The following is a 19,270-nucleotide window of genomic DNA, read 5'->3' as shown; positions in this document are numbered from 1 at the left end:
GTTTTTTTAATGTTGAGTTTCAAACCAGCTTTTGCACTCTCCTCTTTCACCCTCAACAAGAGGCTCTTGAGATCCTCTTCGCTTTCTGCCATTAGGGTGGTGTCGTCTGCATATTGGAGGTTGTTGATAATTCTCCCAGCAATCTTAATTCCGACCTCTGATTCATCCAACCCGGCATTTCTCATGATGTACTCTGCATATAAGTTAAATAAGCAGGGTGACAATATGCAGCCTTGTCGTACTCCTTTCCCAATTTTGAACCACGCCGTTGTTCCATGTCTGGTTCTTACTGTTGCTTCTTGACCCTCGTACAGGTTTCTCAGGAGACAGGTAAGGTGGTCTGGTACTCCCATCACTTTAAGAATTTGCCACAGTTTGTTGTGGTCCACACAATCAAAGGCTTTAGCGTAGTCAATGAAGCAGAAATAGACGTTTTTCTGGAATTCTCTTGCTTTCTCCATGATGCAGCGAATGTTGGCGATTTGATCTCTAGTTCCTCTGCCTCTTCGAAACCCAGCTTGTACTTCCGGTAGTTCTCGGTTCGCATACTACTGAAGCCTAGCTTGTAGGATTTTGAGCATCACCTTGCTGGCATGTGAAATGAGCGCAATTGTGTGGTAGTTGGAACACTCTTTGGCGTTGCCCTTCTTTGGAATAGGAATGTAAACTGACCTTTTCCAATCTTGTGGCCATTGTTGAGTGTTCCAAATTTGTTGGCATGCAGCACTTTAACAGCATCATCTTTTAGGATTTTAAATAGCTCAGCTGGAATACTGTCATCTCTGCTAGCTTTGTTGTTACTAATGCTTCCTAAGGCCCACTTGACTTCACTCTCGAGGATGTCCGGCTCAAGTTCAGTGACCGCACTATCATGGCTATCAGGGACATTCAGATCTTTCCTGTATAGTTCTTCTGTGTATTCTTGCCACCTCTTCTTCATGTTATCTGCTTCTGTTAGGTCCCTGCCTTCTTTGTCCTTTATCATGCCCGTCTTTGCACAAAACGTTCCCTTGAGATCTCCAGTTTTCTTGAAGAGATCTCTAGTCTTTCCCATTCAGTTGTTTTCCTCGATTTCTTTGCATTGTTCATTTAAGAAGGCCTTCTTGTCTCTCCTTGCTATTCTCTGGAACTCTGCATTCAGTTGGATATATCTTCCCCTTTCTCCCTTGCTTTTCACTTCCCTTCTTTCCGCAGCTACTTGTAAAGCCTCATCAGACAGCCACTTGGCTTTCTTGCATTTCTTTTTCTTTGGGATGGATTTCGTTGCTGCCTCCTGAACAATGTTACGGACCTCCGTCCATAGTTCCTCAGGCACTCTGTCTATCAGGTCTAATCCCTGAAATCTATTCCTCACCTCCACTGTATATTCATAAGGGATATGATTTAGGTCATACCTGAATGGTTTAGTGGTTTTCCTTACGTTCTTCAATTTAAGCCGAAATTTTGCAAGAAGCAGCTCATGATCTGAACCACACTCAGCTTCAGGTCTTGTTTTTACTGACTGTATGGAGCTTCTCCATCTTTGGCTGCAAAGGACATAATCAATCTGATTTCAATATTGACCATCTGGTGATGTCCATGTGTAGAGTCGTCTCTTGTGCTGTTGGAAAAGAGTGTTTGCTATGATCAGCCTGTTATCTTGGCAAAACTCTATTAGCTTTTGTCCTGCTTCATTTTGTACACCAAGGCCATGCCTGCCTGTTATCCCGGTGATTTCTTGACTTCCTACTTTAGCATTCCAATCCCCTATGATGAAGAGGACATCTTTTTTTGGTGTTAGTTCTAGAAGGTGTTGTAGGTCTTCATAGAACTGATCAACCTCAGCTTCTTCGGCCTCAGTGGTTGGGGCATAGACTTGAATTACTGTGAATGGTTGAATGGTTTGCCTTGGATTCGTACTGAGATCATTCTATCATTTTTAAGATTGTACCCCAGTACTGCTTTTCCCACCCTTTTGTTGATTATGAGTGCTACTCCATTTCTTCTAAGGGATTCTTGCCCACAATAGTAGATATGATGGTCACCTGAATTAAATTCGCCCATGCCTGTCCATTTTAGTTCGCTGATTCCCAAGCTGTCGATGTTCAATCTTGCCATCTCATGTTTGACCACCTCCAGCTTACCTTGATTCATTGATCTGACATTCCAGGTTCCTAAACGATATTGTTCTTTACAGCATCGGATTTTCTTTTCACCACCAGACACATCCGCAGCTGAGTGTCCTTTCGGCTTTGGCCCAGCCGCTTCACTCTTTCTGGCGCTACTTGGAAATACCCTCTGCTCTTCCCCAGTAGTATATTGGACACCTTCCGACCTGAGGGGCTCATCTTCCGGCGTCATCTCTTTTAGCCTTGTGATACGTTCCATGGGGTTTTCTTGGCAAGAATACTGGAGTGGGTTGCCATTTCCTTCTCCAGTGGACCACATTTTGTCAGAACTCTCTGCCATGACCTGTCCGTCTTGGGTGGCCCTGCACGGCATAGCTTATGGCTTCACTGAGTTACGCAAGCCCCTTCGCCACAACAAGGCAGTGATCCATGAAGGGGTAAGTCTCAGTTATTTCAATGACATTTACTCCCAAGGAAATTTACAGAACTGTAGCCTGCTCAGAAGTGCCTGGTGTGATGGTTTGCAGTGGTGATGCAATACTGTTACTCCTGTCCACTGTGCAATGCACAGTGATGGAATAATAATAATAATAATAATAAATACTTTTTCTTTGCCAAGCTGACTCTTCCAAGAAGCAAGAGGAGGACCAGCAGTGGTGCCAAAATGGGAGAGAACTCCAAGCCTCCATGCCTGCATCTAACTCCTTCTCCCAGGCCTGTTGCCCAAGTGGGGCTGAGGAGGGGAAATATCAGCTGCCAGTTTAGAAAGCGGCAGAGAGAAAATGGGAATATCTCTTCTAAGATGCCACCCAGTTGATCAGGGGTACTTTTTTAATTGCTTGCATGACCTTTAGAGAGAAATCCTATAGTCCCTGGAGAGTGTTCCAGGACTATAGGATTTTTTGGGTTCCCTCTCCCAAAGCCGTATATATTATATTGCTACAACTTCGGGTGGGGGACTTAAAGATGTAGCACTATAAATAGTGGGAGGGGGGCAAAGTAAGGAGCAGGAAGCCCCAAATGAATGATTGTTACCTGCTAGTAGTAGTATTCTGCAGAACACAGAGTACACGTTCATCTAATACGATTATTGTGTTTATGGTTGTTTAAAGTAGTGAAATCATGCTTTTTAAATCATACCTGAAAATAACCCCTGCAGAATTTAGCCACCAAAATTATTTGCTTTTTAATTTCCAAAATGACATACCCCATTTCCTATAAACCTGCCATCTTGCCATTAACAGCACAATCCTATGCATATTTACTCAGAAGTAAGTAACGTTAAGCCAATGGGACTTGCTCCTTATCAAGTGTGTGTTTAGGAGGACTCTAGCGGGAGAAGGCATATAGGTGATGGGCAGAGATTACTCATCTTCCCCACCACCACTACTAGACAAGGGGAGAACGTGAGTGAGGTCTGTATGTAGCAGAAACTCAGCTGTGCTAGAAGTGGATCTGAAAAGGAGGCAGAGAGATGAGTTTGCTCTCTGCTGGATAATCCTATGGCACCGTGGGTTTCCCTGGACATCTGAAGGGGAGCAGGAATCCCCAGGAATTGGAGTATTAATGCTGTGAATCCTCATCAAATGCTCAGGCTGTATATATGCATAAATAAACCTTATATCACAGAAATGCCATTAGCCATGTGACCCCCTGCCTAAGGAAACTGAAGCCTGGGTAAGCACTGGAACCTCTGAAACCTCTCACCCTCAGAAGCAGTGTGCAGGTACATAACAATATACTTGACTAACAGAATGCTCTGAAAAGTTTTAATTATTTTAGAATTGGTTAAAATGGAGCTAATGTATTAGCGGTATGTGCAATATGAAGGCAAGCACAACAGCTTGCTACAGTAAGTGTGGTGGATATTTGGCTTAAACTTGTAGACATGATACACGCTGCTTGTACAGTTGTGTGATAAAGTACTAGCAAATAACAGCACAGATGGCTTTGCCCTAAGATTAGGCCTCACATGCCAGACATGATCTGGGAAATTGTCATTTTAAAAATAACTTCAGAACAAGTGCCAAGTTTTGAAGGATCCATGTGTCTAATAAACAGAGAGAAACATAGCAATCCCCAGTGCTGGAACTTAGTCATTAGAGTTATACTGTGGCCATGGAACTTGGACAGAATTATCACCTAGACTCAGCCAATAAAAATGGCATGCCTTCACAATTTTCCTGAGTACTTCAATCAGGGACAGGCTCAGGCTGTAATTATTTTTTAAATGTATTTTAAATGTTCCCAAATAGCCACACTCAGAGCTTCTCTACACAGAATATCGCTAAGAAGCTAATTATGTTTTCCTTACAGCAATATTTAGTGCCAGTAGTTGCGGCATAGGATGGCCATGTATCCATCTTTACAGAAGACAGAACCCTATTTGAAGGTAGGACATTTAAATGTATCCTCTATTTGAAGAGCTGTCTAGTCCAAGTCCAGTTTGAAGATAACGAACAGTAAGAAAGGACAGCAGGGAGGGGCATTGAAATTGTCCATCCACAGTTAGCACGTGGACAGCAGACTGAGAAGGCACACAGGTTGCCTGGTCACAGCCTTCCCACTACAGCAAGATGTTTTGCATTTCTATCAGCAATTCTTTTTAAATTCGCATCTAGCCATATAAATTTGCATATGCAAATTTGTGTCTTTTCTTTTTTGTCCTCTTTTTCTGTGATACATTTTTTGTTGTTGTTGTTTTGGTAGAGCCCAAGTGGCCACCCTAGCTGTAGGTGAGGTAGTGTGGCTGTTAAGAAGAGGCCACCACCACTTGAGCAGTGGCTGAATGAGAGGGAGTACCACACATTTAATGGTGGGATTTGTGAGGCAGTGGTGAAGAAGGCAGCTGGGTCAGCATTATATAGGCATGGGCGCTACTGGTTAGCCATGAGCCAGTATAGTGCCGTCTTAGCCACTCCCTTTACTGTTGCCTCACGGTGCCTCACGGTGCCCACTGGTATGGGTACAGGGGCCCCCTCCTCGGTTGCTTCTCCTCAGTGGTAGCCTCTTCCCACCCACCACACCACACAGCATCTGCTACTGCTTAGAGCTGTCTCACATAACCATATTTTTAGAGTTCATTTTCACTTTCTTCTTCTTTTTCCCCCCTTTTCACTTCTCCAAATATTGTTGAAAGCACTTTTTAATAAGGTTCAAGTATCAACCTTTAAAAAAAAAATCAAACCAACTAAAACGTCAATGATGTATTGTAATCAAATGTATTAAATTCAGTCCATAGGGTTGCTAAACTTGTTTCAGGCCCAAGATGGTGGGAGGGGCTTGGCCTAGCCAAGGTACAAGCCTGCTGATGGTAGTGCAGTCATCTCACTGGAGTCCCAACATCTTTTTTTAGTTGACTTACCAGAACAGACTGTTTTGCTTGTCTGAACTGAATGGACCAAAGGGCATCTTGAAAACCCACAGGACCCCACTTTATTTGAGGACCCAGCATTTCTAGTTAGGCTTCATGTTCTCTTCAAGTGGTCACATTACTTTATCATAAGTGCACAGTGTTTATGAGCTGTTACACATTTGTGTACCACCAAGTAGGGATGGACGAAAGTCCCTTACCTGGTCCAGCAGCTTTTTTCGGGGGGGGGGGAGGCGCTCCGTTTCTTCCCCCGAAATTCTTGGTGGGTGGGGAGGCGCCCCGTCCCTCCCCACCGAAATTCTGGCCGGGGGGGAGGCGCCCCATCCCTCCCCGCCGAAATTCTGGCCGGGGGGGAGGATCCCGCCTCTCCGGCCGCGAAAGAAAAAAGTAAAGTTAAAAAAAAAAAAGTGATAGGCTACGTAAAGATTTACATAGCCTATCACAGCTAGATTTTCAAAAAACACCGTGATAGGCTACGTAAATCTTTACGTAGCCTATCACGGCTGACTTTGGGGGGGGGGGAAAAGCATGTACGCAAATGGCGGCGCCCATGGGCGCCGCCATTTGCGTTCCTTATTTTGGCACGGGTAGTCTATGTAAAGATTTACGTAGACTATGGCGAAAATAAGGGCAACGCTATTTGCGTTGCCCTTATTTTCGCTGTAGTCTACATAAATGTTTACCTAGACTACCCATGCCAAAATAAGGAATGCAAATGGCGGCGCCCATGGGCGCCGCCATTTGCGTACACGCTTTTTTTTTTCTTCAAAGTCAGCCGTGATAGGCTACGTAAAGATTTACGTAGCCTATCACGGTGTTTTTTGAAAATCTAGCCGTGATAGGCTACGTAAATCTTTACGTAGCTTATCACGTTGTTGGTTTTTTTACTTTACTTGGAAATGGCGGCGGCGGCAGCCGGTCGGAAGACCGGCCGCCGCACCGCCACCGAACCACCGCCGGGACCCGCCACCGCGAGGGACATTCGCATGAAGTAAGTCCCATCCCGGGGGGGGGTGGCAGACCGTTTCTCCACCAATTTTGAGGGGCCAAATGCGTTGGCATTTGGCCTCCTGGAGATTCATGGAGAAATTCTCCGACATCCCTACCACCAAGGGCGATCTACACTTATGGGTTTTTTGCTCCAATGCGGTTTCACCACTCATCTTTCACACTACACAGTAGCCACCTCAAATAAGAACCGGAATTCCCTGCTTCCATGCTCCCGCTTTCAATACCCTGATATCCCGGTATTTCTTAATGTGCTCTTATTTTCCGCCTTTGCTACCATATCTGGTCATAGTCCCCTCCCCTGCCTGTCCCTATATGGTGGTGTGTGTATTTCCCTCCTGTCCAATCACAGCTCTCGATGGCCCCATGTTGTCTTCTGGCTACCGATCACATAGCTTCCTCAACACTCAGTGTTTCCTCAGCAACAAGCAAAGGGCTGGATGTGCGCATGCTTGTCTGATCTCGGAAACTAAGCAGGGTCAGCCCCAGTCAGTAGTTGGATGGGCGACTGTCTGGGAATCAGGCTTCCTGCATTAAGCAGGGAGTTGTTCTATCCCTTCAAATGAGACTAAGTTTTACCTCCTCCTATCCCCGGCTTCAGATTATTATTTTTTAATTAAGGCATTATCTTCAAAGAATCGTGGCTTCGCCGCAATTTTTTTTTTCTAATTCAGGCATGATCTTCGAAGATCCGAAAATTTGAAGATTTGAAGCTTCAAATCTCCATAGATTTGAAAATTCGAAGATCATGCCTGAATTGGGGGGGGGGGTCGCGGAGAAGCCACGATTCTTTGAAGATAACACCTTAATTTTTTAAAAAAAAATATCCGAAGCGGGGGATAGGAGGGGGTAAAACTTAGTCTCATTTGAAGAGATAGAACAACCCCCTGCTCAATGCAGGAAGCCTCATTCCCAGGCCATCCAACTACTGACCAGGGCCAACCCTGCTTAGCTTCTGAGACCAGACAAGCACACGCACATCCAGCCCTTTGCTTGTTGCTGAGGAAACACTGAGTGTTGAGGAAGCTATGTGATCAGTGACATGGGGCCATCGAGAGCTGTGAGCGTGGTGGGCATGGAATCAGCAGAAACAGGAAGAGTTTCTGATCCTCCAATGAGGGCCTCCATCTTTAAGAGCAGGAAAACAGCACAGCACTCATGTGTGAACCGAACTCATGCATTCGATGGAACACCGCAACAGGGAAAATGGGTGAGTGTGGATAATCACGTTTTAATGCGAGAGCATTTAACCCGACAGGACAATGAATTCATTGCGATGGTGGGCACAATGTAGATCGGCCCGAAGTCTCTTTCTTTGACATTCTCTGTCAGTTGTAGACATGACACACACACAAACATACACATACATTTATGGCATATTGGGCCACTCTCACTAGATTGAGAATATTATGCTAAGTTAAAAAAAAATGTGATGGTAGCGTTTATTATTGTAGCCAAAAGTGCGCTCGCTCACTCTCTTTCTCTCTCCCTCTCTCTTCATTCATCTTGCATTGTCCTTTGCTTTCCCCTGCTGTAGTGAAGCCTAAAGATATGAAGAACCAGGCTGCATTCCCCAGTCTGCATAACACTTTGGTTTTTCCAAAAGAGTGAGTGGTGCATGTGTCAGTGGCAACTGTCATCATCTCCCCTTTCCCTTTGCTCCCCCTTCCTTCTTCAACATAAGAATGTTGATCTCTCACCCCTGTAAGCCGTCACCTGTCTAAATCTGTCCTTGTGTCAGATGCATATATGGAGAAAGTGAGTATGGCAACCAATGACGTTCTGCTTCTAAAATAAACCCAGCTCCCTTCCCTCCCTTCTCTCTGTTAAAACAATGTCCTCCAGGGAAAGATCCTCAAAAGACATTTGATCTCACAAGCTTTGGAGTTCTTTCGAGGGACCTAACCCAGAAACTGGTCGACAGCACCCTGAGTCTGAGCCTATGCTCCTTGGAATCACTAGGAGATGAACACCTCTCTTAATTACAAGTCTTTTTCCAAAGAGCAGCAAACTATGGATAACTTGGAGAAGCAGCTTATTTGTCCCATATGTTTAGAAATGTTTACTAAGCCGGTGGTTATCCTTCCCTGTCAGCACAACCTGTGCAGAAAATGTGCCAGTGATATCTTCCAGGTAGGTTTTTTAACCTTTTAAAATTCCAATGAACATTTATAATCTCATATTACAAAATCAGAAGGGTATCATTGTGCGGGTTTAATAAACAGGATTCCCTTTAAATAAGGGAAATTAATTAGAAAAAGAAGGTCTTTGTTATTTATTTTGTGTGTGAATTTGAATGCCTTACATTTGGAAATGTCTCTGTTATTTATATAGACTGAATTGTTATTTCAAGTATTTAGAGATATCACAAACTCATTCCTGTTGTTCCCCAACACCTCTAAAAATGGCAAATTTCTCTCTAGCATAAGTTGTCATTATATTATTAGTTGCTAGGCATTGAACAAAATGATACTGGGAGTTATATATCTTTCTTCATACTTTTTGCACAGTCTTTTCCCTAGTAGTTAAGGTAAGTCTGGCTGTGATGACCTGATCCAAAGTCCGCTAAAGTCATAAGAGTGACTGCATGAAGGCATTTGATCATGTCTTAAGTAGATAGTGTGATATGGACCTTGTGATGTGGAAGTGAGAGCAGTTGTCAGAAATAATTGTGAAATAATGCATGCTTTGCTTTACAACCTTGTTTATTGCTTGGCAAGAACAGGCCTCGAACCCATATCTGCCAACCAGAGGAGGCACCACTGTCGCTTCAGGAGGTCGATTCCGCTGTCCCTCTTGTAGACATGAAGTAGTTCTGGACAGGCATGGAGTGTATGGTCTTCAAAGGAATCTGTTGGTCGAAAATATAATTGATATATACAAGCAGGAATCTACCAGGTAATGGATTAACTTCTGTCCTGAAAGGATTGTCTGCTGATGCAGGTTCTGGCTTGGCTGTATTTGCCATGGAAACACATGGAACTGGATTCCTCAAGGCCCCAAATAGAGAATTCTGGGACATCCAAAGGGTTTTCATCATAGATTAGCTACTGCTGCCCATTGCCTAATAGTACCAGTACCTCTCTTTCCCTTATCCCAACCTCTTTTCTTCTTCAAGTCAACCTAGAGTTTATAACCTATAGAAGGAGAAGGCAATAGTTATCACCAACAACTGTTAAAACCTTCTGATTGCCCTAGAAATACCTAGGCCCCACACCCACACCCTGGGTTGTTGAACGTCTGATACTTGTTATGATTTGCTTTATAGAAGGAAGGCTTGCTTGCTTTAACTTTTTATGAGAAGCTTCGTCCTACGGTACTGGATGCCACACAAGCCTTTCTGTTTATTGTAGAATGTTGGCAGCTCTAATCTGTTTTGTGGAATTACTTGGCATAAAGTAATGTTCAGACAGGTGTGAGCGTTTACTCTTCACATCTGGGGAATGAACCCACAATTAAATCATCACATGAGCAGTCCTTCTTCATGAGCACATGCAGGCAAGTCCATGGGTCTGTAGTGTAGGCACAGTAGGGCTGGCCCTATCATTAGACAGTGAAGCGGCCACTTCAGGCAGCAAATGCTGGGGGACATGTGGCAAGGTATTGGAGGGCAGAGCTGTGTGTGCCATGCAGCCTGTCCTGCACTACCTTTCTCCAAGCGAACCTGTTGTCTTCAGTTGTGGTGGATGACAATGTCCCATTGCCAGTGTTGAAGTAAGATTCAATTGCCAGTCCAGTAGGCCTTTGAAAATGGAATGGGGCTGGGCACCATCTTTTCCTTCACACCATCAAAATGTTGTGGGCCTGCCCTAAGCCACAGAACTGGCTGAAGTGAAGCATGCTATGGACCATCCTTACAGATCTGCAAAACTTGAATGTCCCATCAGTTTGTTATATTTACCATACACCACAACATTCCAGGGCTTTAAAAAATAAAACATCAAAGGACAACTTGAATGCAAATAAATGTATACGTGAACTACATTCAGAAACCATCCAGCCTGGTAGCAAAGTGCACTATTAATGCTCTGAAAGGCTATTCTTGAAAGCATCGATTGATATCTCGAGCCATCAAGTCTTATTTCAGTTTTCTTTTTGAAAGAAGAATGTGAAAGAAAAACTCAGAAATTATTATTCACAAGAAGAGCTGGGATCATAGGAGCTCAAGGGGATTTAGGGCTTGTAGGACCCTACCCTCCATGTCACATGGCAAACTGCTTTTAAAAAGTGTCAAAAGCAGCTTGTGAAGTGATGATTATGATAACAAATAATTGTTTATTTAGTGCAACTGATGTGCATGGTGCTTGCTTTGCAGAGTAGAAGAAGGCAGGCAGGCCCCTTTCCTGAAGAGCTTACAATATAACATTAGACACAAGGAAAATAGCAGAAAAAGGGGGAGGAAGGGGAAACAAATGGAAACAGAAGGAATATATGGCTATTTCAGCTATGTATGTGTAGGCTTGGTTACAGGCTTAGTTGTAGTAGGTCACAGGAACCAAGGGACAGTTTAAAGAAAAATGACTTGGTAGGCAGAAGTTGGTGGGTTGGCCTAAAGCATCTCTTCAGATCCTGATGAAGATCAGGCAGTTGTGAACAGAAAGATTCTAGAGAAGAAGTTCAAGAGCGTTGAGCCTAAAGGGAATGTTCAATTTATTACAACTGCTGTACTTGTTCCTGTATACCTCTGACATCTTATTTCTTGCTTTCTGCTTGTGATAGTGTCACATTGCTGTCTCAGTGTTCATAATCTACAGGCGCCAGAGCCAGGTTTGAGGGGGCCCTAGGCAAGGTGTCTTCCTCATGGGCTCCCCCCTCCCCCAGACACACACACACACACACACACACACATCCCATTTGTGGCCTTACCAGGCAGGCACTAGGTTGATGGAGAAGTAACACTACCACCTATGCTAGTCTGGCCTCATGGCACCTTGAATTTTTTTCTTGCTTTCCCAGCGCTCCATTGAGTGCAACTGAGAAACCCAGAGTAGTGCCATGAGGCCAGACTAGCCCAGTGCTAGTCTGCCCAGTGCTGCTCATAATAGTGCTGCTCACCTTGCCCAGTGCTGCTCTTAATAGTGCTAGGCAATTCTTAAAAAATACCCACCCACCCCCGGAGGCTGGTATCAGCTGCTGTGATCACCCCAGGACCCATGGGCCCCAGCATTTCCCCAACCATGATGGGTGCTGATACTGGGCCTATTTCTCACATAGGTTAGGAAGCTTTGAGTATGTGAGGTTTTTAGGCCTGGTTCTCAGGCCTAGTTCTCACAAAGAACAAATGATGTGGTAAACCTGTGCCTGCTGATTAAAGATGGAGGCCCACATGATTGAATGCTCCTCCATATAAAAGCATTCTCCATTGCTGTGTGGATTGGATTTTTGTATTGAGAAGTATTAAGTTCTGTGAGCAGGTTTAAGACAGCCCTGCTGGTGGGCCCCTTCCTATCTTCACTTCCACCCCCAATGGCGGCCTTACTATCAGGGCAGAGTAGAGAGCAACAGCACTCTAATGGCACCATCATTTTAATTGCTCTACAATGCCTTGGAATCACTGGAGACATTGGGGGGAATTTAAGTTCTGCCCCCCAGGCATCCAGCACTCATCCAGGCTTCAGGGGAGGTATATCAACAGCAGTCAGCCTGGTCAGGGTGCTGGGTCCTCAGCAGCTGCCCAAGTACGTGCATGCTGACTGTGGTCCTGCATATGAGTCTCCACTTTGCTCTGCAATGATTCTGCCCAGACACAGGTTCATGACCTTGTTTTAGGTGGCCTCTTATGAATCAGCAAAAAGGAAGAAATGCATCACCAAAAATAGGATAAAAAGTGGTTTCAATTTTGCATAACATTTTCATATGTACATTTATATGTGTAAATGAAAACTTAGACATAATTATTATACTTTAAATAGAAATACTGTACATCTCACCATACTGTGGAAGACTGTGAGCCAGGTGCCCTGTGTACCTGGTCACTCTGTTGTCGAGGTGCTGTTCATAGGCAACTTCCAGGCCCAGCTCTCCCTTCTGGTGGTTCATGTTTATAGTGGGCTTGGGTGGGACAGCCCTTCAAACAGAGGATGCCTTCAAAACAGAGAACAGTCCTCTAGCAAACAGAGGACCATCCTCTGTAAAAGAGAACACTTGGCCACTCTACCTTGTCTGCTCTTTGTGAGGACTCAGTGCATGAAGAAACTTGCATCACTTTATGACATACATTTCAATCATTCAGCAATATTTTTTGGACAATATATGAGTAATTTTGAGAGCTTCTTCTATTCCTTGATGTTTAGATCAAGGAACATTATCCTTAATCATAAATGGTTTCAAATATGATCCATATTATGGCAAATTACTCTTTAAAACTACTATATGGGATGCAGCTATTAATTGGCCATGTTGATTATCCCTCTGACACCTTATCCCTGTGTATTTTAAATTTAAAAAACATGGTTATAACATATAGTGGTATAACTTGGTAATCATGATTGTATCATGACTATTTTTGCTCTCACTACTTCCTGATATTTAATTTTCAAGGGCTATGTATTAGGCATCGCAACAAACACTTTTCTTCTGAATGAATTCTAGCATGAACAGATAGGAGTAGGGATGTTGGAGGAATCCATTTGTAGGGGTGACGCTTGATGGGTTTCCCTTGGTTCACCCCCCCCCCCGGACTTTGGCCTGCTTTCCGTTGCAAAGCCCGACTCAATCTGCATCAAGTTGGGTCAGTTTGCCAATGTTTCTAAAAAAAAAAAAAAAGCACAAATAGAGTTGCGCAAATTGCAGCTGCAATTTGTGTAATTTGCACAAATTGCATTTGAAATTTGCACATATCTCTATTTCCACAAATCTTTTTTTAAAAATGAAAAAATTTCCCAGAATTCAGGAAAAACCCACAGCTTGGCCTACAAATGTGAGATCACCAAAAGAAGAAGGAAGAAGTGGTAGGAAAACATGGGAGGGTTTTGAGTGGAAGACGATGTCAGAATCTAGACCACCTGTACAATTCTGTGAATGAGGCAGGGCAATGGAGCGAATCACAATAAAGCCTCATCTGGAAGCACCCAGGCTTTTCAACTCTTAAGGCAAAGAAGACTCCTGTGCTTTTAATAACTATGTTGCATGGAGATCTTCATCAAATGTACCTTCTTCATATTACTGCCAGTGATGGGAGGCAGCCATGCCAGCTGAACCTCACCCTGACATGTAGCCACTAAATGCATAAGAGCACAGCTAAGGTAGCAATATTAGTAACAGGTAAAAGTTCATAAGGGAAGGGACTATTTTTTTTCTTGCCAAACTAAAAGGAAACATTTTTACAAAGAGAACAACAGTACGGACACAGACAGACCTACATTTATTAATTATTCAGAAATGATTTTTGTTGTATGAAGGATTGTTTTAATCTTCATTTTAAATTAATGATCAAAAGAATTGCAGTGGTAAGTCTTATCTATGCCATTTGACACCTTGTGGGCCCCCCCTGCTGACTTCCTTCTTGCTGTCTTTTTCTCAATTGCCAGTCCTTGGGGAGGGGGCTAACCTCCACAAGCCCCACACAAGATGAATTTATAGATACCTCTAGAAAATATCAGAATGACACTTGCAATAGCATATAGAAGGGAAATGAGGCAGTTGAAGAGGCAACTGGGAAGTGCGTATAGGGCGGAGGCTGTCAGCAGTGTTCGGAGCTGATCTTTGCACTGGGTTCCAGGGGTGTGAGGATTAGGCTCTGTAGACCCTTTTGTGCCATCCCTGAAGGTTAGCCAGAAGTGGCTAGGTCTTTGGATTGGGAGTGGGTTGTGGAGTGGGAGAAGCTTAACAGCAGTTCTCGGAGCTAGTTTGTGAAAGCTCCAAGAGGCCTGAAGCAAACAAGGAGTCATATGTGATATGTGAAAGCATGCTTTTCCTTGGGGAAAAGAGGGACATTACACTATGTTCTCATTTCTCCTTTTCCTGAGAATGTAACATTGGCCTGGCTTAGTTATTATTTATTAGCAAATGGCCCCAGCTTCACACGGGTAGGAATATACCTTAGTTTGCTATAGCGAAGCCTTCAAGCAAACTTACACAGCTTTCAGAGTTAGACACATTGTGACTGCCTTTCTGAGTGAAGCCATGCCCACTGGCACCTGTAGAGATAGACCCTGCCATGGTGCAACCCTCTAGCCGCTTGAAGGACAGATCTGTCCACACCATTCCCTTGAGAGGGACTTCCCTAGCAGTGGGGAGGAGGCAGCCATTCATGTTCCCTAGAACATTCCCTCTTGTCTTCAAAGTGTCTGAACTGCAAAGCTATGTGTTGGTTAGGGACGTTTGCCACCTAGTGCCTGAAGATGGTTCTGCAGGCTTCAAACACAGACACATTTAAATTAATTAAAATTAATTAATACATTAAAAAACAAAATAAGCCTGATGTACACACCTCTACAGTTTCCATAATATTCATGTCAAGTTTTAGGTGTCTAGGTTTCACAGTCTTGGAAATATGATACTGACAGACAGATATCCTCGTATTATTATAGATTTATTTAAAACATTTCTTTACTGCCCTTCATCAAATCGGAATTCATGGTGATACAACAATAGACATAATATAATTATTTAATACCTAATACTAAGACACATCAAACAGCTGTAATAAAATACAGGTTTTTATAAGCAGACTTAGGGATTATACAAATTAAAAGGCCAGGGTAAATAGAAAGGTCTTGACCTGGCACCGAAAAGATTCTAAAATGGGTACCAGGCACACCTGTCTAGGGAGAGTTTTCCAAAACCAGAGAACCAGCACCAAGAAGGCCCTTTCTTTTGTGAATACATAACACACTTCCAATAACGAAGGCACTTGGAGCAGGGCCTCGGTGAAAGATCTTAAGATGTGGGCAGGCTGGTTCAGGAAGAAGCTTCAGTTACCACCTGTAACTGCACTGTAACCGCTGGACTGGTTGGTGATTTAATGCAAGGAGACACCCAAATAACTGTAGGCACTTGTCCATCATCCTCCACAGGACCTTTCTCTTAATTCTACATGCTGTCCTTCCCAAATCCCCCCCTATCTCTCTCTCTTCACAGTTCTTTCCCTTCCTCCATCCTTCCATTGGGAGATTATCCATTTTAACTGCATTATTTTTTATTAATCCCCAAACTGTGGGCCGATCTACATTGCACCTGCCATCGCAATGAATTCAGTGTCCTGTCGGGTTAAACACTCTCGCATTAAAACGTGATTATCCACACTCACCCATTTTCCCCATTGCGGTGCTTCATTGAATGCGCGAGCTCAGTTCACATTTGAGCACTGTGCTGTTTTCCTGCTCTTAAAGATGGAGGCTCTCATTGGAGGATCAGAAACTCTTCCTGTTTCTGCTGATTCCATGCCTACCACACTCACAGCTCTCAATGGTCCCATGTCGTCTTCCAGCTACTGATCACATAGCTTCCTCAGCTCTCAGTGTTTCCTCAGCCACAAGCAAAGGGCTGGATGTGCGCGCGCTTGTCTGATCTCAGAAGCTAAGCAGGGTTGGCCCCAATCAGTAGTTGGATGGGCGACCGCCTGGGAATCAGGCTTCCAGCATTGAGCAGGGGATTGTTCTATCCCTTCAAATGAGACTAAGTTTTACCCCCTCCTATCCCCCGCTTTGGGTGTTTGTTTTTTTAATTAAGGCATTATCTTCGAAGAATCGTGGCTTTTCCGCGATTTTTCTTTTTTTCTAATTCAGGTATGATCTTCGAAGATTCGAAAATTCGAAGATTTGAAGCTTCAAAGCTTCGAATTTTTGAATCTTCGAAGATTATGCCTGAATTAGAAAAAAAAATCATGGAGAAGCCACAATTCTTCAAAGATAATGCTTTAATTTAAAAAAGAAAAACTGAAGTGGGGGATAGGAGGGGGTAAAACTTAGTCTCATTTGAAGGGATAGAACAATCCCCTGCTCAATGCTGGAAGCCTGATTCCCAGGTGGTCGCCCATCCAACTACTGATTGGGGCTAACCCTGCTTAGCTTCCAAGATCAGACAAGCACACACACATCCAGCCCTTTGCTTGTTGCTGAGGAAACACTGAGTGCTGAGGAAGCTATGCGATCAGTAGCCAGAAGCAACATGGGGCTGTCGAGAGCTGTGATTGGACAGGAGAGAAATACAAACACCGCCGTATATGGACAGGCAGGGGAGGGGACTACGACCAGATACAGTAGCGAAGGCGGAAAATCAGAGCCCATTAAGGGGAAATACCGGGATATCAGGATTTTGAAAGTGGTAGCACAGAAGGGGGAAATTCCAGTTCCAATTCGAGGCAGGTACTGCATGGTGTGAAAGACGGGCAGTGAAACCTCATTGGAAGCAAAAAAACCGATAAGTGTAGATCAGCCCTGTGTCAAAACAAGCCTAATGGCACAATCTTATACATTCAGAAGGAAGCCCCACTGAGTTCAGTGGTGCTTTCTCCCAGGTAAGTGTATAGGATTGCAGGGTTAGAGATACTAGTGCTTTCTGGCTGGCATTTAACTGCACATTTCCGGGAAGAGGTGCTGTCTGAAGAATAGAGCATCTCTTCAGGAGGGCTTCTCTGGCTCTGCTACACTGAGATGGAATTCTCAATAGTTTTTGAGATATTCTTGTTAAAATATTTTCCCTTGGAAAAGGGAACTATGCCACAGGTCAAAAGGCTATGTTATTTGGACTCACTCCTCCATTGCCTTGACAGCTTGGCTACTGTGGTCTAAGAGGGTCCCTGAGCTCAAAACAGAGGCTGCAGGATACCAGGTCTACCATATTATATACCCCTTCCCCTTTTTTGCTTGGGATACTTACGAAGAACTTCACCAGATTAAAACCTCAGAAATATACTACATTTATTTATCACATTTATTTGTGCTATCCTAAGGACTTAGGGTAATCTGGGTGTGGAATAAATTAATTGAAGTCAGATGTTCTGGGTGGATAATGGTTTGGGGAAAAGGGAAAATTGATTTGGGTGACCTTTGGGTAAAATATTAATTTGAGAGAGAAGAGGAGGGCGAAAAATGGCTGGTTCTGCCCGCCACCAGTATGCAGCCCCCAATCATTTTCCTGCAGGGGAATGTGACCCTTGACCTTAAAAAGGTTCCCCCTGCCTTACCCACTTACCTGGGAGTAAGCCTCCTTGAACTCAGTGAGGCTTACTTCCAAGTAAACATGCATAGGAATGCACTGTAGTGGACATTGTTGCCTTTTAAAAATCATTTTTGCTTAATCACTGCTCATTGTGCGTGCGTTTGTTTCAGATGGAAGGCAATTTGGAAAAGAAAAGCACAAAAGGAGAACTGGTTACGCACCTGTCTTCCCCCTCTGTCACTTCTCTGCTCCACATCCCACCTAGAAACTATTTTGAATATCAGATTTAGAACTTAGCATGTTTATGCACAAAACTCTTAAATTCCAATGTAAATTTTGCTTTCCCAATTTACATATAATACAGATATTGTGCCTATGCTCTTCTGCAGGTCTCATTCATTTCCTCCAGTTCTAGTTTACTTTTTAGTTCTAGAAACCATGCCTACCCTTGAGGAAGACTCTGTTGGAGAGGGATAATATCTCAGTGGCAGAGCATATGTTTTTTGCCTGAAGAAGGTCTCAGGTTCAATCCCTGGCACCCACTTAGTAGGATCTGGAAACTGGTGAAAGGAAAGACCTCTGCCTGTGAGACTTTTGAGAGCTGCTGCTGGTCAAAGTAGTCCCTGGGCTAGATAATAGACAAATAATCTGACCTGGCATGGCAGCTTCCTATGTCCCGTTTTATTTGATCTTTATGCTTTGAGTGATTCTGATTGGGACTTGTCTTCTTCTTCTTCTTCTTCTTCTTCTTCTTCTTCTTCTTCTTCTTCTTCTTCATTAACTGCATTCACAGGCCTGAAAAAAAAACTGAGCAGCCAATGTGTGAAGAACATGAAGATGAGAAAATTAATATTTATTGCCTGAATTGTGAAGTTCCCACATGCTCAATGTGCAAAGTTTTTGGTGCTCATAAAGATTGCCAGGTTGCTCCACTCACGAATGTCTACCAAAGACAGAAGGTAAAGCAAAAACAAAAACCCTTTTAAGGAATTTTCATCAGTAGAATTGATGAAAATTTTTTTTTAAGTGGCTTAAAAAAAAATAGGAACCATAATAAAAAGAACTCCCTTGAGATCCTCCATGAGTGTTGTGAGGTTGTAGTTTCATTTGTCCTATTTATAAAAGTGAATTAATCATAAGTGCATGGAGGTGATTATGTGGGAAACCCAGAAATAGAAAGGCCTCAGCAAGGTCATCTTGTTGAGTTCCTGCCCCACAGGAATCTTTTCATTCTCTAAATCCATCCAGTCTGCTGTCCACGTTGTAGGCTGGCTGACCTCTTGCATGGAGAATCTCTGCAGCCAGCACAACCAGGAATGAGTGGCACAGGCATGGAGATGACCCATGTAATGGGAAAAGTCCAAATGATGACTTGAGCAGCTTTCAAACATCATGGTTGTCCAAATGAAGCTGCTGTCCCATGGAAGCACTGGTCAGTGTTTCCCACATAATTGCCATAATGCGTGAAGTGTGCCTGTGATAACCATGCCTGGTTTCGCCAGTGTTTTTTCATGTGACCTGCCAAAGTGAACTCCTTACTATCAGGGCCGAGTCCAGATTTGAGTGGGCCCTCAGCAAAGTGCCTTCTAGTGGGGTCCTTCCTACATCAGTGGATTCCCCTAGCGCTGTGGGCTTACCTGATGGTAGTGGCAGGCAGCAGCACTCCAACGGAATGGCT

General features: G+C 43.7%; 1 protein-coding gene across 9 annotated transcripts in view; it reads left to right on the top strand.

Annotated features, from left to right (window-relative positions):
• The window catches only part of TRIM55 (tripartite motif containing 55), a 71,070-nt gene that overhangs the window by 4,555 nt on the left and 47,245 nt on the right, over positions 1–19,270 (top strand). For 5 of the 9 annotated variants that reach the window (XM_084849409.1, XM_084849411.1, XM_084849412.1 and 2 more), the window contains exons 2-7: positions 2,202–2,545; positions 2,728–3,834; positions 4,425–4,500; positions 8,335–8,622; positions 9,215–9,387; positions 18,386–18,551. In XM_084849409.1, coding sequence (XP_084705535.1) covers positions 8,455–8,622; positions 9,215–9,387; positions 18,386–18,551 — 507 coding nt within the window. In that variant the 5' untranslated portion in view covers positions 2,202–2,545; positions 2,728–3,834; positions 4,425–4,500; positions 8,335–8,454. Of the gene's footprint in view, positions 1–2,201; positions 2,546–2,727; positions 3,835–4,424; positions 4,501–8,334; positions 8,623–9,209; positions 9,388–18,385; positions 18,552–19,270 lie in introns of those variants that run through there. The other 4 variants (XM_084849410.1, XM_084849408.1, XM_084849416.1 and 1 more) reach the window with 3 other exon arrangements.

This window comes from Heloderma suspectum, chromosome 4, assembly GCF_057233095.1.
Source record: "Heloderma suspectum isolate Gila_16-S chromosome 4, 16-S_ref, whole genome shotgun sequence".
Lineage (NCBI taxonomy): Eukaryota > Metazoa > Chordata > Lepidosauria > Squamata > Helodermatidae > Heloderma > Heloderma suspectum.
Note: the sequence above shows the minus strand (reverse complement) of the source record. Positions and strands in the feature narration are given on the sequence as shown.